This window comes from Panthera leo, chromosome A3, assembly GCF_018350215.1.
Source record: "Panthera leo isolate Ple1 chromosome A3, P.leo_Ple1_pat1.1, whole genome shotgun sequence".
NCBI lineage: Eukaryota > Metazoa > Chordata > Mammalia > Carnivora > Felidae > Panthera > Panthera leo.
In genome coordinates, this window is record NC_056681.1 from 44,775,764 (window position 1) to 44,795,249 (window position 19,486).

At 40.0% G+C, this 19,486-nt stretch overlaps 1 protein-coding gene and 1 long non-coding RNA gene across 5 annotated transcripts; one reads left to right on the forward strand and one right to left on the reverse strand.

Moving 5' to 3' along the window:
• Window positions 1-3,640: 3,640 nt before the first annotated feature.
• NAA20 (N-alpha-acetyltransferase 20, NatB catalytic subunit) lies at window positions 3,641-18,890 on the forward strand. 2 transcript variants are annotated; one of them, XM_042931736.1, is made up of 6 exons: window positions 3,641-3,731; window positions 8,442-8,466; window positions 11,753-11,843; window positions 12,540-12,675; window positions 17,796-17,941; window positions 18,375-18,890. In XM_042931736.1, exons 1-6 carry the CDS (start codon window positions 3,679-3,681, stop codon window positions 18,458-18,460), a joined length of 537 nt encoding a protein of 178 aa, XP_042787670.1. In that variant the 5' UTR covers window positions 3,641-3,678; the 3' UTR covers window positions 18,461-18,890. The 2 variants fall into 2 exon arrangements, with proteins under 2 accessions (XP_042787670.1, XP_042787671.1); XM_042931737.1 differs by lacking the exons at window positions 3,641-3,731; window positions 8,442-8,466 and adding an exon at window positions 9,595-9,706 and having other exon boundaries at window positions 11,777-11,843.
• Window positions 10,596-18,517, reverse strand: LOC122215865. Of its 3 annotated transcripts, none has more exons than XR_006200584.1 (4): window positions 18,429-18,517; window positions 16,172-16,240; window positions 12,874-13,007; window positions 10,596-10,834 (listed from the first exon to the last, which is right to left on the reverse strand). It is a non-coding gene; the product is annotated as an uncharacterized LOC122215865 (long non-coding RNA). The 3 variants fall into 3 exon arrangements; XR_006200586.1 differs by lacking the exon at window positions 10,596-10,834 and adding an exon at window positions 10,849-11,039; XR_006200585.1 differs by lacking the exon at window positions 12,874-13,007.
• Window positions 18,891-19,486: the final 596 nt, after the last annotated feature.

Here is a 19,486-nt window from a genome sequence, read left to right on the forward strand (position 1 = left end):
CCTCTTAGTATGAACGGTGAGCGCACCCGTAAAACTTGCTTAGCAAAACCGAACATAATTACACTGATGGTCAGAGTCAATGCATCTACCCTGCTCAGTTATTATTTTATAAAAAATAAATTTGTTATCTGAAGGCAACCACCCACCCAAGTTCCTTTATTGTCAAGCACATTGCCTAGGATTTGTCAAAATATATATATGCACTGTGCTTTTTGTCCTTTTCACATGATCTGAAGGAAAAGAAACGGAACAACAACAGATGAAACACCAAGCCGTTTGCTTGTTTAAATGTGGAATTCTGCCATGGTGGATGTGAACCTGGGTCAGCACTGTTTACAGAAGAGCACATGGTGTTTTGTTTCAATGAGCAGGAAAATGTTTTGTGATAAAATGTGGTAAAAGCTTGTAGTTTTTTTTTTTTTCTAACTAAGCAGTAAAAGGAATTACACAATGTAAAATAATAAATAAAAAGGTCTATGAGTCATCTTTAATGTGGGGAGAAACAGTGTTTTTCCTGCATGTTAAAAATAAAATTGAAACAGAAATCAATAACAGCATGTCCTAGAAGCCCCCCAAAAACTGTAAGACTTGATAGGGTTTAAAGTAGTTCATGCTTTTTATTGAAATGGTGGGGACAATAATGTAAGAACTATTGATTTTATTTTTTTTAAGTCATGTTTATTAAGATATAACTTACAGACAGTAAATTTTCACTCTCTTTAGTGTATGTTCTATGAATTTTGACAGAAACACTCAGTAATGATCAATCCCATGAAACTCTCCCATAATTCCCTTCTGCTCCCCCAACCCCAGCCCCTGGCAACCACTGATCTGTTTTCTGTTTCTATAATTCTGCCTTTTCCAGAATGTCACATAAATGGAATCACACAGCACACAGAATTTTGACTCTGGCTTCAACAATTGTATACAGGTTTTTTTGTGAATATAAGTTTTCATCTCTCTGGGATAAATACCCAGGAGTGCAATTGCCAGGTTAAATGGTAGTTGCATATTTAGGTTTTAAAGAAATCACCAAACTGTTTTCCAGAGAGGCTGCACCATTTTACATTCCCACTGGCTATGTGGGAGTGATCCAGCTTTGATTTTTTTGGTGTTTGTTGTAAATTTCATCATTTAAACTGCTGAAATGCATTAGGACATGCGCTACAGAGATTCACTAGGTTTAAAATGTATGTGCCGTTAAGAATGTTTTATTTCTGGGGGCACCTGGGTGGCTCAGTTGGTTAAGTGTCTGACTTCAGCTCAGGTCATGATCTCACAGTCCGTGAGTTCAAGCCCCATGTTGGGCTCTGTGCTGACAGATCAGAGCCTGGAGCCTGCTTCAAATTCTGTGTCTCCTTCTCTCTCTGCCCCTCTCCTGCTCATGCTCTGTTCTCTGTCTCAAGAATAAATAAAAATATTTAAAAAAAAGAATGTTTTATTTCTGGAAGTGTTATGACTAATGACACTCCAACATAAACTAAGTCACCCACAAAAGGGAAAACAAAAATCATGCTGGCCTACTCTTTTCCCCCAGAAATTAAACACCAGAAAACAATGAAGTAACGATGTTTACAAAGTCTTAAGCTTTAAAGGAAACCTTTAAGTACCCATATTTCTACAGTACTCTGTCATTTCTTTAGTTTCAATGCAGTGTTAAATCACACACACACACACACACCCACACACACACACACACACACACACACACAAGATGACTAGGTGTTTGGTACACCCTTCCAAGGTTAACTCTGTAAGCTGCAGAAAACTGATAGTAAAGACAATGACTCTAGTCCACAGAAACAGAAGTGCACTATGTGTGTCCAGAAGATGCAGTAGACTACCACTCTGTGGGTATCAACCAGTTTTACATCTTCCTGATTGCCTTGTGCACTTTAAATTCTCCTTTGAAGTGGTTGTAACAACTTACTGTTTTTTTCATTAATTAGTGAATTAAAATCTTTGTCATGTGCTCATCTTACATTTATTTGAAAATCAAATTTTACCTTTCCTAAAAATGATCCTTTAACAGTCATTTAAAATGGTGCATTAGGTTTTCCTGATAGGAAATTGCCTCTAAAATATGGCCCCGTTTAAATGCCTGGCAGGCAGTAGCTGAGATCATGAGCTCATATTCTGCCCTCCTAGTACATTTATAGAACCTGTGGATATGAGTTTGCATGCTCCAGGAACTATTACATGTGTGTTTACACTCACCTGTATTGTTGAGGTTTTTGGAAACAATGCCTGGAGATAAGCTTGGACCTAGGGAAAGAAACCCTTCTTTTTCTTTCTTTTTTTTTTTTTTTTTTTTTGAAGTTTATTTCTTTATTTAGAGAGAGAGTGTGAATGGGGTAAGGGCAGAGAGAGAGGGAGAGAGAGAATCCCAAGCAGGCTCTGTGCTGTCAGCATGGAGCCTAAAGAATGGTGACATCATGACCTGAGTGGAAACCAAGAGTCTGATACTCAATGGACTGAGCCACCCACATGCCCTGGGAGATCATTCTTATGGGCTTACCTACTTCCTCAGCCATCTGCTCTCCTCCTTCCATGCCTGGCCCACAAGTCTGGGCAGTGGGCTGCTGAGCATCCCTGTGGAGCCTTGGGCTCCAGGGCAGTTAGATGTGAAGACCTGGGAATTCAGACTTATTGAGGAGTGGTATGGGTTAGTTTGACCTCTGCAATATGTCCCTCAAGACCAACTCAGTAATTGCTTAACAAAGGAGAGAGGGGTGAGAACCTCCATAAGTAGGCAGGACATTTCTTAGCCTTTGGACCTGTACTATCCAATATGGTGGCAGCCACTACCTATGAGGCTACTGAGTGCTAGAAATGTAGCTTATGCTACTGAAGAATGAAATGTTTAACTTCGTTTAACTTTAATGTAAATTTAAATTTGAAAACTGATTATTCCTTTAGGTTATTTGAAAACTTAGTATGATTGGCACAGTTTGAGTATGAGAATCTGCTTTTTAACCATACATTTTATGTATACATTTGATGAAATCTAAACACAGAACAAGTATTTCCGATTTCAGTTCAGCTCCCAGATTGAAATATACTGCAAATGTAAAATACACACCAGATTTCAAAGACTTAGTCCAACAACAACAAAAAAGTAAAACATTCCATTAATAATTTTTTTTATTAATTACATGTAAAATGACAATATTTTTTATATGCTGGGTAAAATAACATCTACTATTACAACTCATTTCACCTTTCTCTTTATGTTCCTAAACGTGGTAGTAGAAGATTTGAGATTACACATCACTGGGACAGGCAGCGCTGAATCATGCATGAATTCTCCCATTTGGCTCCACTTCCATTCTCATTTATTACCGGGCACCCAAGTGGTCCTGAACCCCGCTTTTCAGTGGTGGCTTCCTAGCCCCGGTCAGCTTTTCGTTTCCTTCCTAGGAGATCACACTACCTATTTCTTTCACTCACTCCCGCAGAGTAGTTTTGAGGTTCCAAAAGGTGAGAACCCGGCGACTTTACAAGAATGACACTGCAATTCCAGACGCCGGCCGCCAGAGGGAGCGGTGTTGCCACCTTGGTTGCCAAGCAACTCGTGTCCCGGAAGCAATTCCCTGCCCCGCCCCACGGTGACCCGCGCAAAGCGACTACCGGCAGGGCGGGCGGGGCTCGCGGCAAGCCGGCCTCGGCGGCGGCGCGATGACCACACTCCGGGCTTTCACGTGCGATGACCTGTTCCGCTTCAACAACATGTGAGTGAGGCCCCCGGGGCTGACGCTGGTGGCTGCATCCCCTCTCCCGGGCCAGGGCCCGCGCCCGCGGGAGCCACCCCCGCCGGCCGCCATTGGCGCCTCCCTAGGGGCCGCGGGGTCAGAGCCGGGGCGGGGACGGACGTGCGGAGCTCCCCGCTGACCTTGGCTGAGGTGCTGAGACTTCATCCTGCATCTTTGCGTGCTCGTTGGGGCCGGGGCAGTGCGCGGGCTTCCTGTCGCGATGGCTGTCCCGACGCGCCCGCGCGAGTAGTAGGAGGTGGGGGAGCGGCCCGAGCCCAGCTCTGGTTCTGCCGCCTGCAGCCAACATCCGGCCAGCTGACTCGGCTTCGTCTTCTGTGCAGCGGACAGCACCGAGGCGCCCGCCGCGGAGGTCGTTGCGAGGTCAACAGCTAAGTGTTTTTTTGGGAATACGGACGTTGTGCAGCCCACCTGGTGATGGTTAATCAGTACCCGAGTGAAACCTTGTGATGGTGGCATCGACCGCCGCCGTTCCTTTCTCGGTCCGGGTTGGTTTTTGTGCGTTTTGTTACCAAAGCGGCGCATCCAGCTTGGAAAACTTTGTGTTGTGAGGAGTCGGGGCATAGGGCACATGCTGGTGGAGACCCTCTGTGTGTACTTTCTTTTAGTCCGTGTTAAGGCAGGACCTGTGACTTGCAGGCACATTTTTTTTTTTTTTTAAGAAAAGATTTTATTGTGGAAGTTTCTGAACATTTAAAACGTCGACAGAATTTTACCCTGAACATCTAAAGACACATCTGCTGGATTCTACAGTTAAGCGTTTTGTTAATGTTGACTTTCTCATACATCTATCTGTCCATCCACCCACCCACCCACCTACCCACCTACCTACCTACCTACCAACCAATCCCAGATCCACTTTCAAGACAGCTGGGTGGGTCAGATTCAAGTGTCAAGAGAATGGCAAGAAGTTGTGAGGAGTTGGCTAGAAACCTTTCAAAGAGGGAGTGAGCCTTGAAGGATGGATAAAATGTTGGCAGTGATGAGGAAGTTCTGGAGAAGGAAGCAGGTGTGAAGGTGAGAAAACCTAGAGTGTGGCCAGACAACTGAGAGACAAGTGTGACTGTGGTAGGGGGTTTCTCTGAGCGGCCAGAGGAACTGGTGAAACTGGACTTTTGCTCCGTCGCTGGAGGGTTCAGACTTGTTTGTTAGTTGGGAAGAATTTTCTAATGAGCCTCTCCCACAAAGCAGTGTAACTCGGGTGAATTGTGTTGAGCTCCCGCTGTGCCTGATGGGTGCTGGCACTTGTAATAACCCATGTAATCCTCAGTTCTCTGAAGAAGGTGCTCTCAGTATCCCCATTTTTTTGTATGAGTCAACTAAGGTACTGAGAGTTCAAGTCAGTTGCCCCAGGTGATAGAGGCCTGTGGTGGGAGTGGGTGAAGCAGGGAATCTAATCCAGGAGATCGGCTGTAGAACAGTGGTTCTTTCAGAGTGGTCCCCGACCACCAGGGAACCCTTGGAAAATGCAAATCGTCGGCTGTTTAAGGGCCAGTGCTCTGGAGCCCTAGCTCTTCACCACAGAGCTGTGTGGAATGTGAGGCGATTAGAGGAGGTATACCAGGCAGGTGAGCCACTTAGGATGTCCTGGCAAGGGCCTAGAGATGATGACTTGGCAGAGGTTTGGGTCTGGGAGGTGCCGTTGGGGGTTGGGGGGGGGGGGGGGCAAGGCGCCTTGAAGCTTCAAGAGTGTACAGGGCAAAACCTTGTTTTAACTGTAGATCTGGGGAGGCTTAGCCCTAATTTTATATGAAAATGAATACAGAAGAAAGAAAATAAGCACGAACACTTACAATAGAACTTTAGATGTCAAAGAACTGTCTAATTTGTTAAGGCCCCTTCAGAATATGCCATTGGGAACTCCTCTTCCCATGTCCTCCAACTGCACACTTTGATTAGGGCACTTTCACAGAGAACACTGAGAATCACTGGATGAGGGTGCTGCAGTAGGAAGTGAAGATGCCGTGGATGTAGAAGCACTGCGGTTAACTCAACAGGTGTTTTACTCATTTTTGGATAGATATCTTCATGCCTACTGTGCATCAGTGCTAGAGACACAGCAATGAACAAAGCAATAAAATGTTACCTTTATGGAATTTACATTTTGGAGTGGGGGGGGGGGAAAGGAAGTATGACTGTAGAACTTATTATTCAGTCCAAAGAAAAACATGAAAACAGGGAAGGGAAATAGGGAGTGAGTGGGGATTCAGCTTTAGGGAAGTGTTTAGGGTAGGTGTCACTGCAGAAAGACCTAGGGAGATGAGGGAGTGAGTCCGGTGGATATTGGGGGCAGGAGAACTTCCAGGCAGAGGGATTGGTAAGTGCATAGGTACCTGTTTCTGACTGGAGGAGGCAGCCAGGGTGGCTGGAACAGAGTGAGAGTGGGAGCGTGAGGAGATGAGGTCAGAGTCACAGGGCTAGATCTTGGAGAGGCTCTCCTAGGAGTTGGGCTCCTCTGCGAAGTGCATTGAGATACCCAGGTGGGGAAGTTTGGGCTAAACATAGAAATTTGGGTGGAGGGAGGCAACATTATGTCGATGGTATTAAAACCAGGAGATTAGGGGCCCCTGACTGGCCCAGTCAGAAGAGCGTGTGACTCTTGATGTCGGGGTTGTGAGTTCAAGCCCCACGCTGAGTGTAGGGATGACTTAAATAAATGTTAAAACAGAAAACAAAAACTGAGAGGAGAGGTGACATCAGTGGTGGAATGACTGTGGATAGGAAAAAAGAGGCTCCAGGACGGTGCCTTAGGTGTCAAGTGTTGAAGGAGACCTGGTGGCCCGGTGAGTTGGGAGAAAAAGCCAGGACTGGGTCTGAGAAGCTGAGCAAGGAGAGCATTTCAAGTGGAGGGAGTGAGGAGCCATGTAAAGAGCTGCTGACGGCTAAATGTGCAGTGTGTGTGTACGATTATCCCAGGAGAGGAGAACTGTGGGAGCAGGAACCTGGGCACTGAGGGGGTGGATCTGCTCACCAGCAGTCCAGGCATGGGCACAGGAGAGCGAGTAGAGAGGGGCACAGACGCTTGAGGTACAGGTGGGTGGGTTTGGTGGTGGGATCTTGGTGAAGCTTTGTGCCTGCTGTTGTGTATTCTCTGTGTGAAACAGGAAGCAGCCGAGATTGGAAAGGGGTGGCCTTGGAGAGTTGAGGCAAGATGAGAGGCTTATAAAGTAGTCGTTGAGAGGTGTGGGAGAGTGTATTCCCACACTGTGTGGAGCAGTGATCAGCTGTGGCTGGGGCTTTTCAAGCTTCTGCAGGGTCAAAGTGATTTTCGGGATAACACTAAGATGGGTTTTTTGCCTTTTTTCATTGTCTCACAAGTGCACAGTGGAGTTTCCAGTTGTGTGACTTGCAGTACCAAGCAATACAGACACAGATGAGAATCCATCTGCCTTCTCTTAAGCTAGACATTAAGAAGATCTGTAAAATTGTTAAAACCATGCCACTCTTGTCGCTAAATTTTGTACTTTAAAAAAAATTTTTTTTAAGTGTTTATTTTTGAGAGACACAGCATGAGCGGGGGAGGGGTGGAGACAGAGGGAGACACACAGTCCAGTAGCAGGCTTGCTCCATGCTCCCAGCTGTCAGCACAGAGTGGGCACAGCACACCTGGGGCTCAAATTCACGAACCCCAAGATCATAACCTGAGCCGAAGTCGGATGCTTAACCGACTGAGCCACCCAGGTGCCCCTAAATTTTGTTCTTGAAAGTAGGATGACTTTTCAGTTAAAAAAAAAAAAAAAAAAAAGTTTTATTAACATGTAATTGATTTATTATTTTAAAATGAATATTAAAAATTTAAATATCAATAGATATAATCCACATAAACAGAAGTTCTTTGGGGGTCCTTATTAGTTTTTGAGTGTAAATTGGTTCTGAAACCGAAAAGCTTGAGAACTGCTGGCCTAGAGAAGTGCATTGGTAAGGGTCCCAAGAAAGAATCTGACTGGGTATACAAGAGGTAGATTTTCAGGTGGCTGGTTTTGAGTCTGGCAAAATAGTGGTTCCATTAACTGAATAGGAAAGTGAGGGGCAGAGCTCTCTGTAGACAGACCATAGGTACATTGTAAGAACTGCTGATTTGGGACTGTTGTGATCTGATACACTAGAGAAACAAGTGCTGAGCGCACCAGAGTCAGATCCAGGAGTCTCCCTCCAAAAGTTTAGGGATGGGGTGATGGGAAGAGGAGGTGAGAATGTAGAAGAGAGGGGAGCAAACACCTAGTGGTGAGAGGCCCACACTGAGTAGATGGAATAAAGGAGAAAGGAGTTGTCAGGGAAGGCCTAGAGACTGGCTGGAGGGACCCCTGCCAGATGCTGCAGGAGCTGGTTTTACCTTCTGTTTGTGATTTACATGTCTGGTTGGGCTCCAGTTCCATTAATGATTTATTGTCATTTAGAAAATGGAAGGTTTTGATCAGATGTATTAAATAGAAAGTAATTTGTAAAGGAAGAAACAGTTAAATGAAAACGTATAGGTATCTTTATAGTGGCTGTGATGGCTCAGTTTGGCCATTAGGTAGCTTACACCATCCTCCTTACCCCTAAATTTGGTTTTAAAGTTGTGGATTTGGCATGTTTTGTGTTCCTTGTGCATGTTTTCAGTTTCAGTGTCTTATTTAAACTGGTTTTGTCAACACTGCTTACTATTGACATTTCTTTTGTTTCTTTTAGTAACTTGGATCCACTTACAGAAACTGTATCCTTTTTAAAAAAAAAAAAAAAGTTAAATGAAGGCTTACTAGGAGTAAGGAACATGGAGGAACAAAGGAAAAAATAGGCTTGAGTATAGAAAAACTTTAAAACTTGTAATCCTGGAAACATAAGCAATAGTGAAAGCACTTAAAAAAAACAAACTGGGAACAAGAGTTGTCTTAAATCTGCCTGACAAGATGCTAGTATAATGACCTCCTAAATCTTCAGCAGTGCAGCAACACTGCCTACCTTGCCCCTGGGTAGGAAGAATGGCTCCATGCAACAGAAAGCAGTGACTTCAGCAAGATGGGTTATTACTCTCTGATGTGAATGAAGTCTGGAGGTGATGAGTGGTCTGTGGTGGTTTCATGAAGTCACCAGTGACCCAGCTGTGCACTTTAACCACTGTACCACTCCCAGGGTGGCCTTGGCATTCCTGTCTCAGCTGCCAGAGCAAATGGCATCACATCCATGTTCCTGGCAGGAGGATCAACAGAGGGGAAGGTGAGAGACACCTTCCCTTTCAGGAGTACCTTTGGGAAGTACCACACAGGACTTTCTGTATCCCATTGACTAGAACTTGCTTCATGCCACACTTACTAGCTGTAACAGTCTGGGAATGAGCCCAGCTTTAAACTAGGGCTTGTTACTAAAACAAAGAGAAGATCCGGGGTAATAATTAGCAATATCTAACATGTTCCCCAATAGAAGAATGGGCAAAGATGTGTGAAGTTGGGGTGCTCTGGGTTATGTCTCATTAGCAGACAACCCCACATTCTCAGTGGCTTAAAACAAAGTTGGATTTCTAGCTTATGCTCCATATCCATTGCAGGGTAGGAGGGTAATATTGACTGATAATTTAACAAAAGAGGGCACAGTTCAGGCTCACAGTTCAGTCAAAAGACATGGAAATTAAAACCAAAATGAGATGCCATGTTTTATTTTGTTGTTTAAATCTCAGTCCTCTGTGTAACGTTTATTCATTTCTGAGAGAGAGAGAGAGAGAGCATGCGTGAGCAGGTAAGGGGCACAGAGAGGGGGATGGGACAGAGGATCTGAAGAGTGGGCTTTGCGCTGACAGCAGCAAGCCTCACGTGGGGCTGGAACTCACCAACTGTGACATCATGACCCGAGCTTAAGTCGGACGCTCAACCATCTGAGCCACCCAGGTGCCTCTAATGCCATGTTTCATCTATCAAATTATCAAGGATTTAAAGAAATGATAAAACTCAGTGCTGATGAGGGTAAGAGCAACATTTTCATAAACTGCTAGTGACAGTATAAACTGCTTGCTGCAGTCTTTCTGGAAGGTGCTTTGGCAGTGTAATTAATACACAGTAATTCCATTTCCCGGAAGCTGAAAATAATAGTAGAGTCAATTATGTCAGGAATTGACAAACTAGGTGCATAGGCCAGATGTGGTCCACTGCCTATTTTTATTTTTGTAAATAAAATTTTATTGGACACAGCCATGCCAAATAATTTACAACCTGTCTGTAGCTTTGTCGAGACTGTCCAGTTTGAGTAGATGCAACAGAGAGCATATGGTCCACACGGCCTTGAATATTTAACTATCTCTCCCTTTATAGAAAATGTTTGTTAACCCCTGAGTTATGTGTTACAGAATTATAATATTAAAAATTTGCAATAACATTCATACATAACAATAAGGAAATGGTTAAATGAATTATACTATAGTCATGAAGGAATTTAAAAAGATTTTTTGAGAAACTGAAAGTAACCCAGATGTCTCTTTCAAGAGATAGGATATTTAAAGTGTTCACACAGCGGAGTGCTATACAGCACTTATACACTATACAGCACTATACAGCTATTAACAATTAACTATAGGTATAGGCAACAACAAAGCTACATATCAGAAACAAAGTTGAGTGAAAAAGCAAAAATATCAAGAATTTCATTTGTATTTCAAAAATTATGACCTTTTAAAGACCCCTCCAGAGGTGCCTGGGTGGCTCAGTCAGGTAAGTGTCCAACTCTGGATTTCGGCTTAGGTCATGATTTCAGTGTTCATGAGATTGAGCCCTGAATCATGCTCCATGCAGTTCGGAGCCTGCTTGGGATTCTCTCTTTCCCACTTTCTCTGCTCCTCCCCTGCATGCACTTTCTCTCAAATAAATAAGTTTAAAAAAATAAAGACCCTCTCCGTGTTTAAAAAAAATTTTGTTTTGAATGGCCGAAAAACTTCCACTGTATAGTAAGGTAAAGTATTAGGATGCTAATCAACTTGCATGGTATGTGTCTAGTTACACTTAAAACTTACAGTAAAAGTCCCATTATCCAGGTGAGGCCATGTTTGAAAATAATCTGCCAGGTCTTCATGATTGATGAACAGCATCTGGGCTCCTCCCCTAGGAGAGGCAGTTATGGTGTGAGTCAGTGGCTGCATGGTGAGAAGACTGGCTGGCCTGCTGTGTTAAGGGTTATGTTTGAAGAGTGCTGAAAATAACAGCTGTCCTTCAGAGAAGTTTGAAGAATATATTGCTGAACAGGTTTTATGGGAACTTAAAAATGTGATTGGTGGTGGCCCCTCAGAATTGCATCAGCAAGCTTACACTAAGAAGAAATATAAGAATGAGCACATATTAGTAAGGACGCCAGGGTTGAAGAGTTACATAATGAGCAAATTATTCAGGCATTCACTCTTAGGTCAGCTTTTATTTGTAGTACCAGAAAATGAGAATTTGAGTCAATGGAGGGGAAACACAACAGGGTAACTGTTAAGTTGACTCTAGAAGTGATTAACTTTTAAAGTTATTTTCACAGTCACACAGCTGAAGCTAAAATAGGAACTAATCCCTAATTTTCTAGTGCAATTATGGAAAAGTAAATGTATTGAGTATCTACTTTGTGCCAAGCACCAGGGATGGAGTGAATGTGACATTCATATTCAAAAGGGAGAGAGATAGTAACAAATACCAGGTGATGGTAAGTGCTGTGCAGAGATTTATACTGTCACTAGCACACTGTGTACAGTGTGATCTGTATGGACACAGAAGAACTTGGGAGTCCAGGTTCTCTGCTTCGTATTACATGGTGTTGTCTCCATTCACATTTGAAGTTATATATTCAGTCAATTTTGTTATAAATTATTAGTGCTAACCTAAATATTTAATGTACTGACATGGTTATGGTTATCAAAATTATACATATATAGGACTGGGGATAAAGTAATATATTTTTTAAAGGAAACTTTCTTCATAACACTCCTTTTATTAAGAATACTTCTTACTGTCAATTACTTTCCACACTCCTTAACAAGACTCTAGTATGGGATTCCTTTTTATTTACAGTACCTCGCCCACTGGCCAGAGTATTTCATTGTTGCAGAGGCACCTGGTGGAGAGTTAATGGGTTACAGTAAGTATAGTACCAACCACTAGAACATTTTTGGATAGGCAGTTGAGATTTTAGTATAGGTTTCAACTGATTTAGATTGATTGCAGAATTGCAAGTATAATCATGATGCCTAGAATTCTATTTTTCAACCATTTGACAGCTTGGTGATGCCTTCTATGTTTGAAGCATTGTGCTAGGTAGGCCCCAGGGGGATACAGCACTGAACCAGACAGACATGGTCTCAGGCTTTTTAGATCTATGTTTATGTTACATTTCTACATGGTTTGTTTGGTACATAATATAGGGATGGTAGCATCTTCATTGAATTAGTAGGGTTACTAGTGAAAATTTGAGCTGTGCATTATCTATTGGTGTGTACATAACCTACCCACCTACGTAAAATGTAGATATTTTAAAAATATATGTTCTGATTCTGAAATGCAGATATTTTTAAAATGTATGTTCAGTTAGTTGTGTTTTTAGTGTTACTCTTTTTAAAGAAAAAAAACCTTTTTCTAATTCTCATTCTACAACTAGATTCAGCATTATGAGATTTAGATAAAAGCACCAATAACCATTAGCTAGATGACTTTCAATGTTACTTAAAAACTAAAGTTTGTCATTAGTTTCCTTTATAATAATAATGTACCAACAGTCATTCTGTATTTTTGTGTAAATCCATGTGTTTAATTACTGAATGCAATCTTTTGTTGGCAGTTATGGGTAAAGCAGAAGGCTCTGTAGCTAGGGAAGAATGGCACGGACATGTCACAGCTCTCTCTGTTGCCCCAGAATTTCGACGCCTTGGTTTGGCTGCAAAACTTATGGAGTTATTAGAGGAGATTTCAGAACGGTGAGATCTTGCTTTTTAATTAATAATTTGACTTTTTCTCATAGTGAACATTTATAAGATTTTTTCCATTCAGGCTGAATATTGTACTTTACAGTTTACAGGATTTTCATTTTCAGTCTTCAGTAGTCAAATATTCATAGTAGTAGTACAGTCCCTATTTTGCCACTGAGGAAGATTCAGGCAAAGTGAGTGACCTACCATAGGCTTATATGCTTGGCAATTGGTGCAAAGACTAGCTCTCAAGATTTCTTTTAGTGGCAGAATGTGGCAGATGTTCCTGAATTCGGTTGACATCATCCTTGGCGTCTCAGTTATTTTTTTCCACAGTGCCCCTAAGGCCAAAAAAATCCTCTAGTTTAATTTTAAGTTATGTCCTAACTGCTTAGTAAGTATTTATAGCCTGATAACCTAGTAGCTATTTGGAAAAAAATAAACAAATTGAAAGAAAAAATATTTTTATTTCATTGTTAAATAACTGGTTATCTATAGCCTTTTGAGCATTGAAGGACTTCTCATACCTTGGAAACCGATTTGACACAACCACCTGCATTCTTCTTTCATACTGATTTTCTGGTTGTATTGGGTTCTTTTAATCATAGGAACTGCTAAAACCTGGCTTCATAAAGATACTTTGTCACCAAAAGGAATGTAACACCATGTAATGCTGCATTTGTGAGTTATATCAAACTAGTAGTTTAGTTTGCCAGTGTCTAACATGAAAGATTTGTCTGTGTTTTCCCCAAACATCTGAAATATCCTACAGCACCTCTAAGAGTTCGGGCCACCTTAGAGCACAGTTTGGGGACTGCCAGCATTAGGGCTTTTTTAAAAAAAAAAAGACCTGTTGTGTATGTGAAACACCTTCATTATACGAGATAAAACTAATGTAATTAAAAGACTCCTACCAGCTCCCATTGTAAAAAAGAGGTAAAAGATGTATATATGAGTTTAATCAGTTGTCAAGCTGCCATTTATTTTTTTCTCTTAATGCCTAGAAATATATAGGGAGATATAGGGAAGGGAACATTTGCTGAGAAAGGCTCTTGAGGCTTTCCACTTAATGGACTTAATAAAGGGAAGTTTTAAAGGAATAACCATGGCCTGAAAATGCTCTGGGCCAAGTTGGGGACAAGAGGAACTTGAGATCATTCAGGGAAGAGATAGCATTAGCTGAAAAAGAAGTCAATTGTAGTCCTTAAGAATTTAAAGAATTCTCCCTGGACTGAACAAGGAAGAAGAGAAAATTTTTAGTTTACACACATTTGTTAATGGCGTTAAAGTATTTGGCATTATTGTATGGTGGACAAGGAGTTAAGAAATGGGTTCTAATTAGCTATCCACTCTATGCATATGATTAATGTATTTATGGGATAGAATCTCTCTCAGAGTAGAAAACCACCAAGCTCCCTTCTTTTCTAGGTTCTAAATCTTCATTACTTTGGAATAGTTCAGATTTGTGCGTGTATGTGTGTGTACCTAGCTACATACACACATGTATTTTTAAATATATACATTAAAACAGAAACTATAATTTCCAAACAGAAAAAGTGGAATGAGAAAAATCAGTCCGTAAGGAGAGAAAAAGGAGATTAAAGTGGTAAAACAAAAAGCATGAAATAAGATGGTAGCTATGAATCCAGATATAATCAGTAAATACAACACTAAATGGACTAATTACTCTAGTTAAAAGACAAAGGAAGACATGCTAAGTAAAGCCAGTCACAGAAAGACAAGTACTGTGTGATTCCACCTATTTGAGATATTTAATACAGGTAAATTCAGAGAATCAGAGTGGAATGGTGGTAGCCAGAGACTGGGGGGCAGGGGCAAAATCAGTAAGCATAAAGTTGTAGCTAAAGAGGATGAATAAACTCTGTAATCTGTTGTACATTTACCTATAGTAAAAAATGTACATTTAAAATTTATTAAGGGAAAACTTCATGTTAAAGTCGTCTTACAACAGTAAAACCATATAAAATTGAAAAGACAAAGACTGTCAGAACTATATTCTATTTACAGGAAATATGTGTAAAAATTATACAGGAAGATTGAAAGAAATTTTTTAAATTGTCATGTAAAATTCTAACCAAAAGACAGTTGGTGTACTTAAATTAACAATAGTCACATAGTTCAATAATTAACGGAGAAAAAAAGGGTCACTGGATAACAGGTAAAAGATTTCATGTATCAGGAAGATGTAATAATTACTAATTTTATGTACACGGTGACAAGGTAAAAATGAGAAAATTGATAAAAATACAAGGAGAAAGAATATAAAGCAAATCATTACTATAATGAGAAATTTGAAACGTGCTTTCTGCTAGAATGATTAGAAATTAAGGGTATAGAGCAAGTGTCAGCACTTTTTCTGAGCCAGATAGATACCTAGACTTTACAGGCCAGCTAATATCTCATGTGTGTGTATGTGTATGTATCAAACACTCTGAAAATTTTAAAAACTGTTCTTAGTTTGAGAAGTCTACCAAAATAGGTTGCAGGCAGACCCCCTTCCTTAACAGATTACAATCAGTACCTAAAAATCTTTGCAGAATGTTAGGCTTCTCTGGTAAATTTTACCAACTATTTAAGAAATAAGTTCAGTTTTACACAAAGAAGGAACATTCTTCAGTGTTTGTTTTTTTTTAAGACTAGAATAACCATGATGAACCTGACAAATATGAGGAAGGAAAATTTGAAAAAAAATCACTCATTATAGATGCAAAAATCCCAGAAAAATCTTAGCAAAATGGATTCAGCAATTCATAAAAAAGGATGATTTATCAGGGGAAGGTTGTTTTTAACATGTGAAAATCTGTAGATCTGTTGGACCATATTAATTAAGAACATTTGTTATTTCAGTAAATGCAGAAAATGCTTTGATAAAATCCAATTGATTAAAAACTGTTAGTATAGAAGGGGAGAACTTTCATAACCTAAAAAAAGAGTACATACCAAAAACCTGTAGTAAATATTATTAATGATGCATTGAATGCTTTCTCTTTGAAATTTGGGACAAGGAAGGATGCCTATAGTTACTCCCTTTTTGGTAATTTACTGGAAATCCTAGTCAACACAGTAAAAGCAAGAAAAATATATGAGAACTGAGAAAAACCAAAACTCTTATTTTTATACATCTAAGATTGTACAAACAAAAACCACAAGAAGCTACAAATAAATGTTTAGAATAAAAGTTAAAGTTGTTGGATAGTCAGTATAAAATTCAATTTCATTTCTATAAAAACAGTAAAATTTAGGAAAAGATGCCAGTTATAATGGCATCAATACATTAAGCCCTTTGGAAGAATCTAACAAAAGCTCTGTTAGAGGTCTCTGAACTTTCTAACACATTACCAAGAGACCGTAAAGATGACCTAAGTGGGGAGATAACCACCTGTAGTAACATGGAAGGCTAAACTGGTATTGATCCACAGAGCCAATGTAACGGCAATCAAAATCTCAAGTCCTTTTTGTGGGACTTGTTGATTCTGACACTTACCAGGGGAATGGAAGGAGTCAAGACTGCTTGAGCAACAAAGTGGGCGGGTTTGCCCCTCCAGGTATCAAGCTGAAATGAGTAAGCTGTGTGTTAGTGCTGGAGTACTAGTTTAGACTAGTGTAAAGAACTGGCAGACAGATGCAGGAATGTATGGATTGACATACCTCAGAGGAGGCAACTGAAGATCAGCAACGAAGGGATACACTTCAGTAAAGATGGTGGCACAATTAGCCACATGGGAAAAAATTTTCCCAGATTACTACTACCTTACAATACACAATTCCAGATTTTTTGAAAACCTAGATTTGAAAAGCAAACTATTACCCATTTTAAGATAATAGAGAGTTCATCCATGACCTCAGGGTAAAAAGAACTTAAACCATAAAAAGGCTAACTGTAAAGGAGGTTCATATTGCAACTTCATTGAAGTGAAAGAACTTTGTTCATCAAAAGATATATAATAACAAGTCAGGCCACAAATTGGGAAAAATTTTGCAGCAATCATTTATACAATGTCAACTATTCAGAATACATGGAGAACTACAGCTGGGGGGGAGAGAGAAAAAATGTGTGAAAGACCAGTAAGGACAGTACGAAATGAGAAATCTAAATGGCCTACAAAAATACAGTTAGCCGTATTAGTAACGAGAAATGCCAATTAAAATTGCCCCGTGATACTTAAGAGATTTTCAAAAATAAAAGTGTCTGATAAACCAAGCCTTGGTACTGTGGGAATGGAGTCTTCCCCTCCTCTGGGAGTATAAGCTGATTGGGAAATGGGCATTAACTAAAGCAACTGAAGACGCCCCCATGAGCCAGTGACCACACCCCTAGTTGTAGACTGTACTGTACCATGAGACATACAATAAAAATACAGCAGCATAGTTTGTAATAGTAAAAACCGGATTATCTGTGGGGAATGGGCAACCTGTAGTATATATCCATCCATGCAGTGGAATGCTAAACAAAGGGAAGATAAGATCCCAGCTACACCAAGGCTGACTCCTACTTACTGAGAGGCAAATCACCAAAGGATAAAAGTTCAAAATAGGAAAAGCTATAGTAGGTGGTGAATCTACAGCAAAAACCAAGGAGCTAATGAGCACAAGAGTCAGGACCTCTGGGTAAAGGAGGTGGCTGTCACTGACAGAGAAAACTGAGGGCTTCATGGCTGCCAGTGTCAGGCAACCAGTGTCCCGTATTTACACTTGGGCCATGGCCACATGGGTGCTTGTTCAATATCTTTAATTTGCACGTATGGGTGAAAGTATTGTATCGCTAGTTGATAAAATGAGCATGTCAATTACTATGATATAAAATACACAGTAATTTAAGACAGAATTGTGGCTTAAAAATGCTTTTAAAGTTTGTCTTTTAAGAAAATCTAGGTTTTAAAATGTTAGTATGCAAAAGAAACTCATCTCTTTGTACTGCAAGATAATTGTCATAAATCCTCAGAAGTAAAAATTGGTATGAGGTAATCAGCTGCAAGGTTCTATTACTACCATTCTATGAATGGTAGTCAAAGCAAACTAAAAACAAGTGTTGTTTTTAAAAATAAGTATTTTCTAGGATTTCTCACATTCTAACATTTTCCTTTTTTTTTTTTTTTTTTAAATTAAAGAAAGGGTGGATTTTTTGTTGATCTCTTTGTAAGAGTATCTAACCAGGTTGCAGTCAACATGTACAAGCAGCTGGGCTACAGCGTATACAGGACAGTCATAGAGTACTATTCAGCCAGCAATGGGGAGCCTGACGAGGACGCTTATGGTGAGCTCCCTTCCGTGGCAGTATCCCCAAGAAGCCACCAGAACATTTACATTCATTCTACAGACTGAAAGTTATTTTAGTAAATTTAAAAGAATATTTGTTGGACTTAATATTTTAAATTTGAGCATTATCTAATATTTAAATCTCCCTTAACTCCTTTATGAACCTATCACTGGTTAGCTTACATTGACTAACCAATGATTAATTACTATCAATTGTTTTATTATGTTACAGGGATGTTAATTTTACTGAGATTCTCACAAAAGAACATTCGTTTGAAGAGCTGAGTACTTGTGACTAAGAGTCTCATTTAAATACATTTCTCTCAGGGTCTAGGGGACAAACCTTTTATGGGAACTTTACATATGTATACCCTTCAGATTTCATATATTTTGATATTTGGGTATTTACATTAAGTTTTGCTTCCTAACAGATATGAGGAAAGCACTTTCCAGAGACACTGAGAAGAAATCCATCATACCATTACCTCATCCTGTGAGGCCTGAAGACATTGAATAACCATGGGCAGTGGTTCTTAGGCTGAGGCTCCAGATATTTTATGGACAATATTGTTTTCATTGGATGATCCCGGAGCGCTATTAGGAGAAAAGTAATTATTTAGGTCTTGCAGATTTCAAGAAAATACAGGTTATAAATTTGAGTCTTACTGTTTCCAGTTAGCAATATCATAACTATTAAAGCTGTTCACTGTAATAAAATTCAGTCAAAAAGGCAGCTAGGTCAGATGGAAACATTTTAGTATTTTGGTTCATAATATTCACTATACGTTAAGGGGAAAAACTTGCTCCAGTCTCCTCCTAAATTCTGTGCCTGAGAACCACTGCTGCATACATATTTTTTATTTTGTATTATCTGTTAATTGAAGCTTTAAAAGCATATATGAAATGTATAAATCTAAAATGTATAATAAAACGCATTGTTGACCCTATGAATGTGTTCTGGAAACTTGGTCATTTATAAAATTCAATCTGGATTGAGAAAGGCCATCATTTAGGATATGATGTTTCTTTTGTTCCATAAGCCTTATTTTTTAAAAATTTTATTAAAAAATTTTTTTTAATGTTTATTTTTGAGAGAGACAGAGCATAAGGAGGAGAGGGGCAGAGAGAGAGGGAGACACAGAATCTGAAGCAGGCTCCAGGCTCTGAGCTGTCAGCATAGAGCCTGACATGGGGCTTAAACTCACGGACTGCAAGATCATGACCAGAGCTGAAGTCGGATGTTTTTAAAAGCAAACATGAAAATCCCTGCCCAGTGTACGTACGCATCCTTCTTATTGCATAGTAAATTCTTCCCAGATACTTGATAGTGTTAGCCCCACATCTTTTGTCTCCTCTCATACTACTTTGCTTAAATCCTGCCTTTTCAAAATATAAAATGACATCGCAGTTTCTAATTCTTAAAGGCCATGAAACTATGTAATGGGCCAACCACTTACCTTCAGGTATAGTTTTCTTCAGCTGTAATATCTGAAAATATCCAGTGAACATTAGTAAAGAAAACCCCACAGAAATGATTACTAAA

Bases quoted from the DNA above. Each gene is read 5' to 3' on its own strand.
- NAA20 (XM_042931736.1), top strand. From the start codon at position 3,679: ATGACCACACTCCGGGCTTTCACGTGCGATGACCTGTTCCGCTTCAAC. The intron at 8,467-11,752 runs GTATCCTTTTTA...ACAAGACTCTAG, and splicing joins TGGATCCACTTACAGAAACT to TATGGGATTCCTTTTTATTT. The intron at 12,676-17,795 runs GTGAGATCTTGC...TTTAAATTAAAG, and splicing joins TTAGAGGAGATTTCAGAACG to AAAGGGTGGATTTTTTGTTG.